Here is a 17,480-nt window from a genome sequence, read left to right on the forward strand (position 1 = left end):
TGTTTTGATTTACACACGATCCACAGAAAACGGAAAATTTACACCGAACTAAACCACAGATTTGATTGTTATCATAGACATACATATTCTTCATCTTCTTAGTTTTTTTTTGCTTTTTCACCTCCCAACTGGGGTGTTCTAGCCAGTTTCTAATTTCAGATTTAATTTATTTACATATTATGAGTTCGTAATAAAATAGCTTTACACGTGCATCTGTAGTTTTAAAAAAATCACGCATTTGTGCCTCATCGTGGTAGTAAGCAGAGTGCAGATACATTTACACTTCATAGCAGTATGTTATTTCTATTCATCTATATTACACTGGCTACTGTCGTAACGAGCTGTTTATTCAATGGCACCAAACTTGAACGTTGTTAAATCTGATAGCCTAATAAGATATTTTATTAAAAGGATTGTCGTACATCATTTATACGATTTCAGAGGGTAAAATCGGCGTTCCCCCTTCGGAAGATTGGCAAAGAAGAAAAAGAAAAGAAATATGTTAGAAAATATTAATCTCACCATTTTTACACAAGTATTATTGAGACAGGAAATGACCCTTCCGCAGGTTCACCTACGGAAACCTTGTTACGACTTTTACTTCGTTTAAATAAAGTTACAAATTAGTCGTGATCTATAAAAAAATAAACTCTACTTTTGGTAAACTTTCAAAGAAAAGAGACGAATATAATGAAACAAAATGTGTAGATAAAAAAAAATTTAGAGTGTAGTGAAAATTAGAAAGACTTACAGAAGGAATTATTAATCACAAGAGTTTTTCTCACATCAGTGAAGCAGTTGCCAGTCTTCTTACATTTGTGCAGTTCCTAAATTTCTTTTACGATACATTAACTTTTGCCTGTATCTGCTAAATACACAACTCTTATCAGGCTTACCCCTGCCTCTCTGTCCATTACAATTTTAACATAGGTATTTTAACTATGCACAATATGAAATGTTTAATGAAAATGCACAAATATGTAATTTAAATATCAAAAACATGTATTATTTATCAATTTAATTTTGCTTACACTTAAATATCACAATCACATAAAGCAAACATTAAAAATATTTATTTAGTACTTATCCACACACTTTATAATGATGGAAAATCGTAATTATGAATAATTATTTAAAGGAAAACTGGGGATATTGCAACATAATATTTGTATTATCATTTTTATAAAACATTTAAAAAATACAATTTAGACTAAGGAAAACATGTTTTGAATGTAACCAAATTCTCACATTATGCATTTGTTATTCCAATGTTCAAGATGAATATAAATATTTTTATCGCCACTTCAATCAATTGTTTTGTGCATAGTATATGGGTATTATAATTTGATTTAATCTAAAAATATTACTAACATTTCTCTTTCATTTGATGCAAAAAATTGTTCAGATTTTCCTTTTTGATGGCATGTTTACACGCTATCGCTAGACTGAGCAATTCTCGCTACCCTAGTAGTTTTGTCACCATCTTGAATAATTATTTCAGCTCTTAACTTCACAAAAATTACGGATAGATGAATTGAGAGAAAACTGCACCAGCCAACTATTAAATGGATAATTAATGAGGACCTTTCTGGGAATCTTGAACCGAGACCTGAATGGTAGGTAAATGGGCTGGCCATAGATCACTAGGCAGACTAATCTCCATTCGATTATATTTGTCAGGATTTTTAGAATATGGCCATTGAGTGTTCCAGTTTTATTTCTCACACAGAAGTGTATACGCTTTATAGTTCTCTATAATATGTTAAAATAGCTATTATCATTTATGTTTCAGGAGCATGGGATTGTGGGAGAATACTGATAGCAACGCTATTAACAACATCAAGATTTTTGTTCAAATTATCATTGGTTTTAAATGCGGCATGAGTTTCCTCTTTACTCGGAGAAACACTGTGTTTCTTGCTATGTCGGATAAGGTCTCCTCTCTGAGCGTAGGCTGACCCACAGACAGAACACTGGTGGGGCTTTTCCCCCGAGTGCGTCATCATGTGGCGGGTCAGGTGACTGGAGCGGGACATTCGCAGCCCGCATATGGAACACACGTACGGTCGCTCCCCTGTGTGGGTCTTGGTGTGCTGCGTTAGGTCACTACGTGTGATGAACGCTCTCTGGCAAAAACAGCACTCAAAGTTCTTTTCTCCGGTGTGCTGCCTAGAAAATATTTCAATACAAAATTTCAAATCTCACGCATAGTAAAATGCTAAACAATATACCGTGAGGTGGATAGTATACAATTAAGGAATAAGCTGAAGGAATTTTATAATTGAATCCTTATTGTTTTTTCTTCGACTGTCATTTTATATGACATGTCAATGCTTCTCATTTGGGTTTAATATAATTAGTAAGTAGGTATCATTTGAAATTTCCACCAAGGATTTAGTTTAAATGATTTGTATGCTTTAATTACATGTTCTCTTAATCTTTTTATTTATGAGTTTAGTAAAAATACTTTAATCTTCTGGAGAAATTGAAAAAAAACTATATTCAAGTATAAAATGTAGATTGCCCCATCCCCACTGACTCCTATTAAAAATGCATAATGACATATTAAAATTAAGCAGGAATGACAAGCTCATGAACAAAGGAAGTTTCTTATTTTACAGTGCTTTAAAGTGGAATCTCATTCGCCTCGTGGTGTAATGGTCAGCGCGTTTGCCTACCATGCAAGAGATCTCGGGTTCGATTCCCGACATGGTTGATTTGAAATATTTATTCAAAAGGGTGTTTTCACGCTAAAATATTTCATAGTCCCTGGACTGTTACCTGAAGCATAAGAATGATCATCTTACCTTCATGTAACAAAAAATGATCAAGATACGCTGCAATTGGTTTACCAATGCAGTGCCCTATGCACCATTAGGTGTGGAAAGGGAATGATGATATAATTTTATTTATAACAAGTCAGGACATGAATATAAAAGCAACAGAAATAAATGAGTATCAATGTAATCGGGTTGTGGTCCTGTGGCTAGTGTCTCGGACTCACGGACCAAAGGTCTGTGATTCGAATCCCACTCTGCCCCAACTTTATTCCATTTTCTAATAGTGAGTTATTTAAAACTGGTAGAAAATGGCCTTCAAAATTAAATATTTGGGTAAATCATAAGAATGCAAATATTTCTTTTTACAAAAAAAATAAAAAGATATTTCTACATAAAAAGAAGATAGAGAATGTATTAAATACAGCATCTACTACTAATATTATGTCAATTCTCCGTAGGGGTAGGCAGAGGATGGACCACCACACGTCTATCCTGATTAACTATGTTAACAGATTCCTCTTTAAACACTGGAACTTCTATTATTCCTAATGTCAAGCTTTTAGGCGTTCATATTGACGCTGAACTTTCGCTTGAAAGACAAATCAGCAAGACAGTCAGCGCATGTTTTTACCAGCTAAGGCAAATTAAGTGTATTCGAAAACATCTACCTAATGAGGCGGCCCATCTCTTAGTGAACGCATTTGTGATATCACGAGTCGAATACTGCAATGGAATATATGCTGGCCTCCCTAAATATAAAATGGAACGATTGCAGTCGATTCTGAATGCAGCTGCTAGGCTGATCTTTGGTGTATCAAAGTACGATCATATTACACAGTTGCTTCAAAGTCTGCACTGGCTACGTTTTCCTGAAAGGGTTGAGTATAAGCTGTTTTGGTTAATGTATAAAACAATGCATAACACGGCTCCTCAATACCTTAAGGAACTCTGCATTCCGGATGAGTTGGCAGATAGGCGCCTCACTCTCCGCTCAGCCTCATGTTCTGCTGGTGATAGTGATACTACCCCAATTACGCAACCAGAGTTCCAAATTCGGTGATAGAGCTTTTGCAATAGCCGGACCTTTGGCGTGGAATGCCTTACCTTCAGAACTACGAAATTGTGCAACAGAATCGCTTTTTAGAAAAAAATTAAAAACTCATTTATTTGTGAAATCGTTTCCTGATTTGAAAAGTGCTACTGCTTAAAAAGAATACAAACATAATACATATGTGTATGGGTAATTTATAAAATTAATGAGTAAGTGAATAGTAATTAAGAGTAAGCTGATAGAATTAAGCACAGCGCCCTTGAAGTGATTATTCATGAAAACGGCGCTATAAAAATTGTCAAAATTGATTATTTATTTATTTATTATACATTCCTAGCTTCTTCGACATTCATACATATATTCATGGATACCCTTCGGTTGTGTCTGCTTTTGATATCACCAGACTTGGGATTTTGGTTTATCTGATCTACATTACCATTCATTCTCGCCGTGCATATCTGTTTTACCATTCTTTCTAAATAACCAAACCACCTCAGAGACCCTTTCTTTTTCCAATCAATTATACTTGTCTCAGATTTGCACCCTCGCCTAATTTCATCATTCATAACCCTTGATTTTCCACACATCTGTCCAAAAGCCAGCATTCTGACCGCATTCGCTCTACTTTCATCCTTCCTCTGCCAATTCCATGTTTCACTTGCATACATGAGTACAGTATTTATGAAAAATAAAGTACCTTATATGGTACTGAAGGTGGCCGAATGTCCGGAAGCTCAGTGGACAGAGAGTGCAGCTGTATGGAGTCTCTCCGGTGTGTAAGCGCTGGTGCGCCACGAGTCCCGATGACTGTGCAAAAGTCTTCCCACAAGTTCCGCAGAGCAACGGCTTCTCTCCCGTATGGATCCTTTCATGGACCTTTAGATTTTGGGATAGAGAAAACGACCTCTGGCAGTGACTGCATTTAAAGGGCTTCTCTCCTGTATGGATTCTCATGTGCATTTTGAGACGGAATCTAAAAACATTTTGATTTTCTACAAATATTATTCATACGCATAAATAATACACAATATTAGGAACACTGACGGTAATATAATAACAAAATTGCATAATATGTATAATAAACCAATAATACTCGTAGATACTTATTGTCTTAAATATTTTTTAAAAATATTTGAAGCACTAAATTTGTGGTTATTCATTATAATAATAAAATAAATGTAACAACTTTGTTTTCAACCACTAATTTATTTGTTTTTTCCACCGACCGGTTTCAAAGGTAAACACGCTTCTTTCTCAAGGTTTACTTTACTTAACCTAAGCTATGTAAACCTTGAGAAAGAAGCTTGTTAGCTTTGAAAGTTAAGTAAACCTTGAGAAAGAAGCTTGTTTTGCTTTGAAACCGGTCGGTGGAAAAAAAAATTGTGGTTAAAAATAAAGTTGTTTTATTTATTTTATTATTTATTGTTATTAGATGGGCAGGAACTATGAGCTGATTGATCTTAATAGGATCTTTTCACAAATTAGAATAATGTTTAAAGTGTATAAAATATTTATATTTATAAGTTTTAAAAACAAGCATATATAAAATGACTAGCCGTTCGTGTCACATTAACATCATCCCTGCCATGTGCGCTTCTAACAAACATTGCGTACAACTCAAGCATAGTTTGGCGGAAGTAACCTTATATGTCCCGTTTATTCTATGAATTTTCAGATAATTCTAAATATGAACTCGTATCGTATTTATTGAATGCGTATTTCGAAAAAATACCATTCATATATCGTACTTTTTATTTCCATAACAATAAACTAAATTAAAAGACCCTGTTTTATTAGGTATAGTTACTTGTAATATAGGTTCAATGTATTCCTGTGACTATCTCTTGAGTTAAACCATTCCAGGCATCCACTGTGTTGCCGTCGAAATGTTATGCAAGATTAAGGGTGAATTTTGGCTTTTTAGCTCTAAAGAAATTTTAAAAACTAAGTCAGTGAAACAGGTGCGAAGGTTTTTACGGTCACTGTTATCAATATGTTTCTTTTTTGGGTGATACCGTGTGTCTTGGATTTGTTCAGACGTTTCAGTCAGCGAAACATCAAATAATCTATCATAAAAATCAAGACATTTCAAATTGACTTATGTTATTTATTGACAATTATTAATGAAATTCTATTGAAATTAAGTATTTTAATTTGCAACTTATATGGAAAAATTCATTATGACTTATTAAATTGTTTATTTAAACATGGGAGCATGAAAATGTTCCCATTTGTTGGGAAAAAAAAAGTGTGGGCGCGCAATGCGTCATTCGCCCTTTTCTGCCTTCACCAGCATTTCAGCTTACACCTTAGTGACTCCATTTTATTTGTGAACCCACCCTACCGCATTTTTCATGAGTGCAAAAAATTTTAATTTGAAGATTCTTTTATTTTTTCCTTGAGATTAAAATATAAATTATAGTCGTTTAACTTTAGGTTCATAATATTTGATGTTATTGTTTTAACTTTTTAAATATCCCAATTAAGTAAAACAATATTTTCATGTTATTTGCATAACATTTTTTTTTGACAAACAATTACCTGGAAGACATTACTTTACCACAAGTGAAACACTGCTCTTTAACCGCCTTACTACTTTTTTTGAGGACCTTGGCGATCTTAGATTCCTCAACAACCAGTTTGTCTTCGCGAAAATCTTCCCTTTGAAAATCCGAGCTATCAAACAAACTTGGATCGTCATTTTCAGATGACGAAGATTTAAGCTTCTCATACTCAACAGACTTTTTACTCAGAGGTTTTTTCCTTCTTTCAATTTTGCTTTTATTTAATACTTTATCAATCTGGTAAACATCATTTGATTTGCCACTCAGGAAATTAGATTTCAAATTGGACTTTGCATTTTTTTCCCGAGATTTTTTCTTCCTCTTGATGTTATTAAATACACTTATATCTTCATTAATTTCTTTTTTTTGTTCCAAGACCACAAGCTGACTTTCATTGTTAAATCCGCTGTCATCTAACTCAGTTTTGATGTAGGAGATATCATCCAAATTTTCAGATTTAAGTTGTAAATTATTATGAGCGTATTTTGAACCATCATTGAAAATTTTGCTTCGCAATTTCAGATCAGAATCTTCACACTGAATTTTAAAATCGTATGAAATATCAAGGCGATCTAAACATAGTCTACATATTTGCAAAGGAAGATTATCTTCTGTATCGATCTGAAAAATCATAAAAAATTATGTTTAAAAAAATCATTATGAGGAAAACTTACAAAAAATCTGGATGGGGAAAACTTACAAAAACATTACATACAATTTGGCAGATTCATTATAGTTCGTTTTACAATACCAAAGCTAAAGCCTATGAAATTAATAATTTATAAAAATATATTTATAAAAGAAACAAATAATGAAATCAAAACAAGTATTCATCTTCTTAAATTCTTTCTTACGAAGCTTAATAACATCGCACAGAATTTTAATACAAGTTTTCTATGTTAATATTTTTATTAAATTCCGTGAGATCCCTCGTGTGGCTCATAAGTTTTAGTGTAAATTGAAGATGTGTGTACATAAGTAATTCTGATAAAAACACATATACATACTGTAAACCTACCTTTATAGATGTACATGCCATAATTTTAACAGAAATCTGAATGGAATTTACTGTATCAAATAAAGAAATAAGTTCACCGACATTTAAACATATTCGACAAATTTTAGTCATATTTATGTTATCAATATATTGCCTCAAACAGTACGTATAAATTAAGTTATCCTTTTGTGGATCTCATTTTTTTCTCTCTCGGATCTCAAGTTTCATAGTCTATAGATCAATAACGAATCGCATTTTAGCAAGATTAGCAATCAATAACAAATGCATTTTACGAAAACTGTCATTTTGACTGTTTGTCAAAGCATTTTTGATTTTGACTTTTTGCTGTCAACAACATTTTGTTTATGTCAACCATAGACTAATGAAAAGCCTACAGACACATTTCACATGTATCGTCCTAATTCGACGTCACGGCAAATTAGGGTGGGTGGATACTTATAATTATATTAATTTTTGGTTTATTTATTTAATTTCTACTCTCAAAAAAAGAATATACAAAAAAAAATCAAGTGAAAATTAGTCGGCCTCATAGTTAATGCGTTTTATCTACACTCTAAATAAATAAATAAAATTAAAAACATAATGTAAAACGGTAAAAGTCAATCCACCCTATGTTATTTTATCGTGCCGGGTGAATTTTTATTGTGGTGTAAAAACGCCCTAAGTGGTCACACTATGCATTGTGTAACCCAAAGGCTCACAAACTTTCAGAATTTCGTCACGATCGTAATAAAATGACGCATGTGATTTTTTTCTACTTCAAACGGAACTTTATTTAACTTGATAAGTATAAAAGACAAAAGTATATTCTTCAATACTCGGGTTATACGTACTCGTGTATATTTATATATATATATCAAACCTGGAATATAAAGCCTTTATAAAAGCTTTTCAAGATCAAATATAAAAGGAAGTACCAAACATAAGTACAAAAATACGTACAAAAATCATCATCACAAATTGATTTCATAGTTCTGATTTTAGAATTCCGATTCTAAAAAATAAAATGAAATTGTAGTGGCAAATCGAATGTTTTTGTAAATTAAAATAATATCAATGATTATTATGTGAGGCATTTTTTTTTATAAATAACATTTTTATGTATGTTACTTATTATACCGATTCAAAGGTTTTTTATGTTGACCATCTGGCACTCAGAGCGACTCATTGATGCTGAGAATCGACAAATACATTTACCACGACGCAAATTAATATCCACTGATATCATTTTTCCTAAACTTTTACTAAAGAGTACAGTTTTACATCAAGTTAAAAAAAGTCGGTATTATTTATTTCGCCCTGAAACGACACAAAAACGGTCTCTTTTATATTAACGTTATTTGACTAGACTAGACCCTACAACATTTCTTAGATAACCCTAACAGGTTTTTTAAAATAATAAAAATAACCCTTACCTTAGCAGAACGATTTTTTTAACACATTCAATGTCTTCGAAACCCCAAACAATTTTTTTTTTGTTTTCATCAAAGTTTATTATAAATTGTGATAATGTTGATAACTTAATGCTGTTTTACTTATCATCATCATTCCCTTTCCACACTTAATGTTGCATAGGGCACTGTACTAGTACACCAATTGTAGCGTATCTTGATAATTTTTCTTACATGACGGTAAGATGGCCAGTCTTAGGCCTCAGGTACCAGTCCAGGGACATTGAAATATTCTAGTGTAAAAACACCATTTTAAATAAATATTTCATATCAACCATGTCGGGAGACCTCTTGCATGATAGGCAAACGCTCTGACCATAACACCACGAGGCCGACTTGTTTTGTACACGTGTTTTAGTTCATGATAAAAAATGAGATCATATTACTTATTTATTTAACAAATTTACAGAAAATGTCAAATTTAAGCAAATTATTTAACGAAAAACAATAATAATAGCGTAACAAACAATATAAGGTATACAACAAAGAGAAGCAAAGACAAGTTAATACATTAGACAGGCATTATGGAATCCAGGTTAATTCTACAAATATAGAGTAAATTTATTGGAAATATTTCTTCAGCCTATTTGTAAAAAAACTCAATTTACAATAAAAATATTTTATATCTTGATTTTCATTTACAAATATAATCATTCTGGGTAAAGGCGCATGGAAACCATAATTAGTCTTATGATGATCGAGAAACATAATTTCATTATTTCTGAGTCTACGTGAAGGAACATTAAAAAATATTTGTCGGAGAATAGTCGGAACATCAAATAAACTATTAAGTATCTTAGACATGCAAATTAAATTTGCATTAAATCGACATTATGTTTTCTATAGAATATAAGGCTAAGAAAAGGGTTAATATCCTTTTATTGGATTTTTTTAAGTAAAAGTATTTTGAATCCCCGGTGGTCAATGTTTTTTAAAATTCTTTATTTTTAATTTTTGGACGTTAAAATTTCAGTTACCCTTTCTATGTAATTGAAAAAAAAGCAATTTATTGTTTTGATATAATATTTAAGTATCTTTGAATCAACGCGTCAGTCACGTAGGTGAAAGTAGTCAAGCAGGTTGATAACACTGTACCAAACTTATAACTTATACCAGTCGCGTCTCGCATCGGGTTGTCATTATACGCTGAAGAGTTTAGTTAAAGTGGCATAGACATATTTTTTATTCTAAAAGTAACGAAACATCGGTGAAATGTCGTTGAAATTATATCATTTTGCACCCAGTGCTCCGTCTAGGAGTGCACTCCTTACAGCAAGGGCATTGGACCTTGATATTGAAGTTAAAGTTATAAATCTGTTTGCAAAAGAACAGATGAAAGAAGAGTTTATTAATATTAACCCACAGCATTGTGTTCCTACTTTAGACGATGGTGGATTCGTCTTATGGGAAAGTCGGGCTATAGCTGGTTATTTGGCGACAAAATATGGAAAAAATGATACTCTATATCCGACAGATCCACAAATGAGAGCAACTGTTGATCGGTTTTTATATTTCGACGCCGGAACACTATATACAAGGATACGAGCAATTGCTGTAAGTATACCTAAGAGGGATAATAATTGATTAAAAAAATTACAAATATCAATTAAAGTGTTGACAACAAACGAAATACGCGTTTTAGGTTGGTGGCGTAGCGTTCAAGGACATTTATAAAAATAATTCAAATGTCTAACGAAATAAAACTTAATCAGCTATCTTTTTAAATTTTAGGTTAAAAAATAGCGATAATGTGTATTTTAAAATATTATTTAAAAGTAAATATTTTCTACAAGAAATAAAATTAGCCTACCCATCTCCCGAGTTGGTGAATCTCTTTTTTTTCTGATTTACTTGTACTTTTGATTTTGATTCCATTTCTTTGAAATGCAATGCACTCAAATGTGTGTACAAAACATTTGTAATTTTCTTCTTATCTTTCGATTAAAACAAATATATATATATATATTTAACAGGTAAATAAGCAATAAAGCAGCTGCAATTGTTATTGTAAATAACGATGTTTTGAAAAGTACTGGGTATAATATACGATTCATAATCATATTATAACATAATATGTGTTTTGTTTGAAAAATTAATAATTGAAAGCACTCGAAGGATTGAGATTCACGAGGGGAAGAACCTGCTGAAATAATATTTTTTATCTATGGTTTTTTAATTTTCGCGCTCAATAGAAGACAAGAACATTGTCAAACTTACACGCCATTTTATTTTTATGAATTCTGGTCGAATTTTAATTATATTCTTGTTACTCAGCTTACCAAAATAAATTTGTAAATATGGGAGGTTGTCATATGAACTGGCATACATTATTTATTGTGAATTTTCAAATGTCAAAAATATCCTCTCATTCTTAAAAATGCCTTGAATTTCCATCTTTATTTTTTAAAACCATATTAATGTCTAATTGTTATTTATTGATTTTTCAGTTTCCCGCTCTGTTTTTGGGAGAGAAAAAAGTATCACAAGAAAAGAGAGACAGTCTAAATCAAGCATTTGGATTTTTGGAAAAATTTCTGGAAGGAAAAAAGTGGCTCGCCGGAGGAAACAGTTTCACGATCGCTGATATAGCAAATGTGGCTTCTGCAACAAGCATTGTGGTGAGTTTAAAATACAATAGAAAACAGTTATCATATTATTACTATTTTAAACTTAGGAGTTACGCAGAAGTGCGCATAAGATAGTGAGAAAAAATGCACATTTCTTACGAAAACGATTATAAAGAATAACATTTAACAGTATTATTCCCAATAACCCACTTTTAATGGGTATCGGTGAGATTTCATGATATTTAATTTAAACAATACTTATTATTGTTCTAAATCCTATGTAAAGCATAATAATGGTATGCAACTGGAAGTAAATACTTAAAAAAATGGTCCGAACAAGTTCCTTAATTATTACTCCATTATTTTTCCCATGTAATCTCATTGGCAACAATTTATATGAAATATGTAATGATCAAAATATTTATTTCGTTTTAGGGAGCTGGGTGGAATTTGGACAGTTATCCAAATGTTAAAAAATGGATAGAGAATTGCGCTGCCAAGATTCCTGGGTTCGAAGAAAATAAACAAGGAGCCGATGTGTTTGGAAATGCAGTACGAAGTAAATTGGATGAAGGCGAAATTTAGATGCGAAAAGATATTTTTTTAAAATTAAGTCCGTGTACGTGGTCACTAATTTAATCCAAAATGTATTTTAAAATTCTTGACTGGGAAAAAGGAAGCGGTATAAAATATCGGTGATTTTGGTACATAAAAATATTTTTATACTGTTTTATAATTAAACACATTTTTACAGAGTGTTTTTTTTAATAATTATTTAAATATTACAATATGTTATATTACAATAACTTTAAAATACAAAGTTCGTTTAAATTTATTTATGTCTTACTATTTTTAAAATTTGCAGTTTTTCATTATAAGCTTTTCTCTTAATCACAGTCGTCGAAGTAAAGCCCAAACCACCTAACATGTCCTCTACTTCACTCGGCAAGTTGTCTTCAATGATCAGCATGTAGCAGATCCCATTTTGAGACAATAAGTCCGGTAATAATGTAATAAATCTATCGATAACCTCCCTGCCTTTGGTGCCGCCGGCCCAAGCTTTAGAAATATCGCTCTGAATCATTTCTAAGCTTTCCGTCACAACGTAAGGCGGATTGAAAATAACAATATCGGCGGTATTATTTTTTAAGCACGTGGTGAGATCCATATTGACGCATTCAATGGTGGCGGAATTCATTAGACTCGTGGCTAAAGTAACGAGGCAAGCCTTAAAGTTTATGTCTACAGCGATGCAAAAGCACGAAGGAAAACTTTTAGCAAAGGCGGTTACGGTGATTCCGCTTCCAGAACCTACTTCAAGACAGATAGAAGGTTTCTCTTCTGAAATGTTTTGTATTTCAGATTCCAGAGCATCCAACATGAGAAAAGTGTCGTTGGAAGGCTCATAGACACATTCATAATCGGTGTCCTTGATATGAGAGAGCACAGGAGTCTCCATTTTATACAACATTAACAGTGTATAGTTAGTTTATGTTCCCTTCTTGTGAGACTTCGTTGAACCCTGAAGTGGATGGCTGTTCGCTCGAGTCAACAATGGCTTGTCTTCGGGCAGCTTCTCTAGATACTAAACTATGAACTTTGTCCAATCTCTCCTGCAATAACAAAATATACACTGAATATATTTTTTACTTTTCATGTTTCAACAATAATTATTTAATTATCGCAAGTAAACAAAAACCTAGTAGTTTAGTAATTAGCATGACTGCCTACAATATAAGAGTTCTTGGATTTGATTTCCGATGCGGTTGACATGAAATATTAATTTTATTGTCATACTTTATCCGCATCTGATGGTGCATAGGACAATGGGCATTCGTATACCAAATGCAGCGTATTTTGATCATCTGTTACACAAAGGCAAGATGATTAGTCTCGTGCTTCGGGTGCCAGTCAAGGAACAATAAAAAAATTCCCTTAATTCAATATTTAATGTCGACTTTACCGGAACAGAACTTGAAACCTTATGTGTAGTTGGCAAACGTTCCAATGAGGCGGAATCATCTCTACCCAAATTAGTATTTTCCAGTACTTTTACTTGAAAGTAGCCAAAAGTCAATGAGTCCAAAACACTCATCCAGGATATGGTTCTATTTCATACACATAACTGTGTTATTTATCCGCCAGGACAAGAAAAAATATTAAAAAAGATAAAATTAATATTTGAAGCACTATGTGATTTTCAATGTTTTTATGATTTATGAACAATAATAATAATAACAAGTCTCTGAAAAATATATTTCATTTCAATATCTATTGCGTACCCACTTTTCTGAGAAATAGTAGCTTTGACAAAAAACAGTAACCACATGTTAGCAGATGATGTATTTTTAAGCATCTACTTGTTATTTAATAGAGTAAAAATACTTAGTGTTATAAAATTTATATTTAGTGTTATAAAATAAATAATATTTAATTTAGTGCAATCCTGTCTAGTTTTAAAGATCGTATTCATCTCACATTACGCTTCCCATCCTTACAAGACAAAAATACTCGATTTATTAGCTCCATATGTAATATTTAGTAAACATTGATAAAATTATATAGGATAGAATTCATTAGTTAAGTATACCTTGATAAAGAAGCTTGTATAGCTTTGAAACTGGTTGGTAGAAAAAATAAGTTATAAAAAAACAAAGTTGTTTTTATTTATTTTTTCTACCAACCGGTTTCAAGGCTCTACAAGCTTCTTTATCAAGGTAAACTTAACTAATTCATTCTATCCTATGCACCATTAGGTGCGGAAAGGGAATGATGATGATGTTAGTTTATTTTTAAGCCTTGAAAAGGGAACAGTCTTGTTCTGAAACCCGGCAGATTAAATTACACGGTGAATTTACACAAAGTAAATATTTAGTTACATTATTTAAACATATTAAGGAAGATATTTGGTGCTGTCAACCAAAACAAAGAGTGGAGGAGATGGTTAAATGATGAATTAGAGGCACGATATCATCACTTCAGTTTGCTTTTGTCCAACATACCAAAACACAAATCTGCAGAGTTTTCAAGTTGTTTTTACAACAAAAGCGGATAAATATAATTATTACAACTTAGACAAAATTTATTGAAAAACCCCTTAAACAATTTTTTAAAAATATATATATATATTTTCATAAATAAAGGCTTTCTCAGAACTCCTGTACACTTAACTAAATTTCATTAAAAATGGTCTGTTGGACAAACAAACTAAAGCGACGATATGGCAAACCCAAAATTGCACAATTCATAAAAATAAGAAGATTAAAATGGCTAGGCCATGTGCACAGAATGAATGATAATCGTAACCCGAAAGATTCTTTATACCACTCCAGAAGGCAAACGAAGCAGAGGCAGGCCAATATTAAGATGGCTGGATAATGTGGAACATTAGATTTATTGACCCGACGAACTGGAGAAGAGCCGCAGGGTGCAGGGAGGAATGGAGACAGATTCTGTAGGTCAGGGCCCACAACGGGCTGTAGCGCCACTGATGATGATTATTTAAAAAGATATTTATCATAGAATTAAAATATACCAGAAGGCGCATAGAACCAAGTTTGCATACATCACACTGTGCCCTAAAGTTTCACAACTATCCCCCCTGCAAGACTATCCTTTGTACTAAAACCTGCACGCAAGCTTGAAGAGGCCGCGTCATGTTGCTAGACCACTAAAAATATATTATCATAACACAAATATAAGTTAATATTGTGTTACGTTATGTTTTACCACAAAAAATATTATACTAACTGGACTGTAAAAAAAAAACAGGTACTTTTATTAGGAAAACATTTTTAAAAAAACATTAATTAATCATTTAGTAATTACGTAAATAATTACCGTTGAATATTATACTACGGTTTATTAATAGAAAGCTGGGTAAAAAATTAAACTTAAACTACCCTGGCAATACTAACAAAATGTCTTTCTTGTTTTATTTCACAATCTGACAGATGGTAATATAATCAAATTCTTAGATAAGATTATTTGTGAATTCGCTATTTCCACATGAAATGTGATCCTATTCTTTTTTAATCCCATCAGTATTTTGACACTTAAAAACAACACAACACAGTATAATTGATTTTAAATCGGCAGTTGCGTACTAAGCAACGTCTTCAGAGTAACTAGTGGCCAAAATGTAAAACTACTAATTTATGAGTAGTTTAGTCGGCTTCAATTAGATGCCCGTACGCGCTTTCTGGACTTTTATAATTCCATGATGTTTATACTATCCATTGTACTAAAACCTGAAGCAAATGCTTATGATTGATCATCTTACTTTCATGTTACAAAAAATGATCAAGGTACTCAGCGGTTGGTGTATCCATGAAGTGCCATCTGAACCATTAGTTGCCGATAAGGTAATGATGATAATAAAATTGCACCACTATAAATATTCCTTTTTCCGGGCAGATTGAGAATATTGTTGCGTGTGTGATAAGTGCCAGAACCCTGTATGACTGTTTTGGATTCGATGACAACTCAGTTTGATTGTAAATATTAAATTTTCACTTAATTAGTTTTAAAAAAATTGATAGTGAATATGCAAAACTGAAGAAAGACAAGTCTTTATGAACAGTTTTGGGAAAGGGGTGGGTGCTCAAATTGTTCCTGGACAGGCACAAGTGTTAGGACTCATCACTTGCCTTCCATGATTTAAAATGATCGATATGCTGCAATCAAACGCTTTTATATTATTTGAATCCCTTTCAATCTTTTCCGTGTGTAATTTGGATTGTAAAAAAAAAATATAACACATTTGTTTGTTTTAACAACAAGTTTGTAGCATTACCTGAGTACTTTGTAAAATTGTTGAAACTGCCGTTATCTTGCGTTTACTATTCATTAACTTTTTAACATATTCTTCGAGGTCTAAAAAATTAGATTGACTGTCTGAAATCTTCTTCAATTCGTCGGCAAGTCCATCAATTTGTTGCTTCAACTCAACTTGTGTAATTCTAAAATGTTTTTAAATACCTTGTTAGTTTAGTATTTTATACGTCAAACATAATACACACCACAGTAGAAAAATAGAATACCGAGTAGCTCGAACGCTTTCGTCTAATTTGTCGACGGTCGGTTTTAAAAGTCCCATAAGACCCTCGACCAAAGTGTCTCTAGTTGGATTATCACAAAAATTTTCTGTGTTTTCTTCGATGGACGTAGCGGTACTCTCCGTATCGCCATCCATTATTTATGTTGAATTCGCATCGTAAAACCATAAAGTTGTGATAAGGAGAAATTCGAATCAATCTACCGAGAAAATAAGATTTACGTCAAATTGTCAGATACCGACTTTGACAGCAGTATTTCATGGAAAAGGAATTAATGTATCCATAGACAATAAGTCATTCATATTTATAAAGGAACATCACATGGAATAATATAATCGCAGTAATTTCCATTTCGCACGTAGTGGTGCATAGGGCGCTGTATTGGAACTTCAATTGCAGCGTATCTGGATAGCTTTTGTTGCAAAGAAGATATGGTGATCAGTTTTACGCGTCAGGTGCCAGTCCAGGAACAATGAAATATTACGGTGTGGCCACCACTAACACCAATATTTCACATCCACTCTGCCAGAAATTAAACCGAGGATTTCAAGCATGGTAGGCGATCGCTCCAACCACTCTCTACGAGGTGGAGAGATGGACTTATCGCCACTCGACTTCCCTTTTCAGATTTTTTTACGCAAAATTTGCCATCGAGTCAAAAACATTAGACCAAGGCTCTGGTTCTATTTTACACTCAGAATTGTATTCTTCATCCAGCCTGACTAAGAATAACTTATAAAAAATTAGGATAATTTATATATGTATTAAATTTAGTCATATTTTATTCGCAAGCTAAACATTTTTTGGCAAAAATAATCAACTATTTAACTTACTTACAAGAGAGTGGAGATAACATGATCATTACAAGCATGTAAATTCCTGCCCCTTTTCAGAAAGTAACGGGGCGCTATATTCCGTTAGATCTGGCGCTATAAATAAGTAATGACTTCTTAAATTTAATTTTATTTGGCAAGAGAAAGAGTATAAAAACG

At 32.5% G+C, this 17,480-nt stretch overlaps 4 protein-coding genes across 7 annotated transcripts; 1 reads left to right on the forward strand and 3 right to left on the reverse strand.

Moving 5' to 3' along the window:
* Positions 1 to 977: 977 nt before the first annotated feature.
* LOC148271389 (uncharacterized) lies at positions 978 to 7,838 on the reverse strand. Of its 4 annotated transcripts, none has more exons than XR_015825108.1 (5): positions 7,414 to 7,838; positions 6,373 to 7,016; positions 4,529 to 4,804; positions 3,718 to 3,892; positions 2,052 to 2,169 (listed from the first exon to the last, which is right to left on the reverse strand). XR_015825108.1 is itself a non-coding variant. In XM_088241438.1 (4 exons), the coding sequence occupies exons 1-4, from the start codon at positions 7,522 to 7,524 to the stop codon at positions 1,782 to 1,784; spliced, it is 1,419 nt and encodes a 472-aa protein (XP_088097564.1). In that variant the 5' UTR covers positions 7,525 to 7,836; the 3' UTR covers positions 978 to 1,781. The 4 variants fall into 4 exon arrangements, 2 of the variants coding, with proteins under 2 accessions (XP_088097564.1, XP_088097565.1); XR_015825109.1 differs by having other exon boundaries at positions 2,101 to 2,165; XM_088241438.1 differs by lacking the exon at positions 3,718 to 3,892 and having other exon boundaries at positions 978 to 2,169; positions 7,414 to 7,836.
* A 2,104-nt stretch (positions 7,839 to 9,942) lies between these two features.
* On the forward strand, positions 9,943 to 12,186 carry LOC148271390 (glutathione S-transferase 1-like). Its single transcript, XM_088241440.1, has 3 exons — positions 9,943 to 10,418; positions 11,312 to 11,482; positions 11,867 to 12,186. Exons 1-3 carry the CDS (start codon positions 10,077 to 10,079, stop codon positions 12,014 to 12,016), a joined length of 663 nt encoding a protein of 220 aa, XP_088097566.1. The 5' UTR covers positions 9,943 to 10,076; the 3' UTR covers positions 12,017 to 12,186.
* LOC148271391 (methyltransferase HEMK2-like) lies at positions 12,177 to 12,902 on the reverse strand. Its single transcript, XM_088241441.1, has one exon. The coding sequence runs from the start codon at positions 12,900 to 12,902 to the stop codon at positions 12,264 to 12,266; it is 639 nt and encodes a 212-aa protein (XP_088097567.1). The 3' UTR covers positions 12,177 to 12,263.
* Snapin (SNAP associated protein) lies at positions 12,177 to 16,757 on the reverse strand. Its single transcript, XM_088241442.1, has 3 exons — positions 16,474 to 16,757; positions 16,227 to 16,392; positions 12,177 to 13,044 (listed from the first exon to the last, which is right to left on the reverse strand). Exons 1-3 carry the CDS (start codon positions 16,623 to 16,625, stop codon positions 12,916 to 12,918), a joined length of 447 nt encoding a protein of 148 aa, XP_088097568.1. The 5' UTR covers positions 16,626 to 16,757; the 3' UTR covers positions 12,177 to 12,915.
* Between the last annotated feature and the right edge of the window lie 723 nt (positions 16,758 to 17,480).

Source organism: Micrasema longulum, unplaced genomic scaffold, assembly GCF_059751315.1.
Source record: "Micrasema longulum isolate JH-2025_06_02 unplaced genomic scaffold, ASM5975131v1 h1tg002903l, whole genome shotgun sequence".
Classification (NCBI taxonomy): Eukaryota; Metazoa; Arthropoda; class Insecta; order Trichoptera; family Brachycentridae; genus Micrasema; species Micrasema longulum.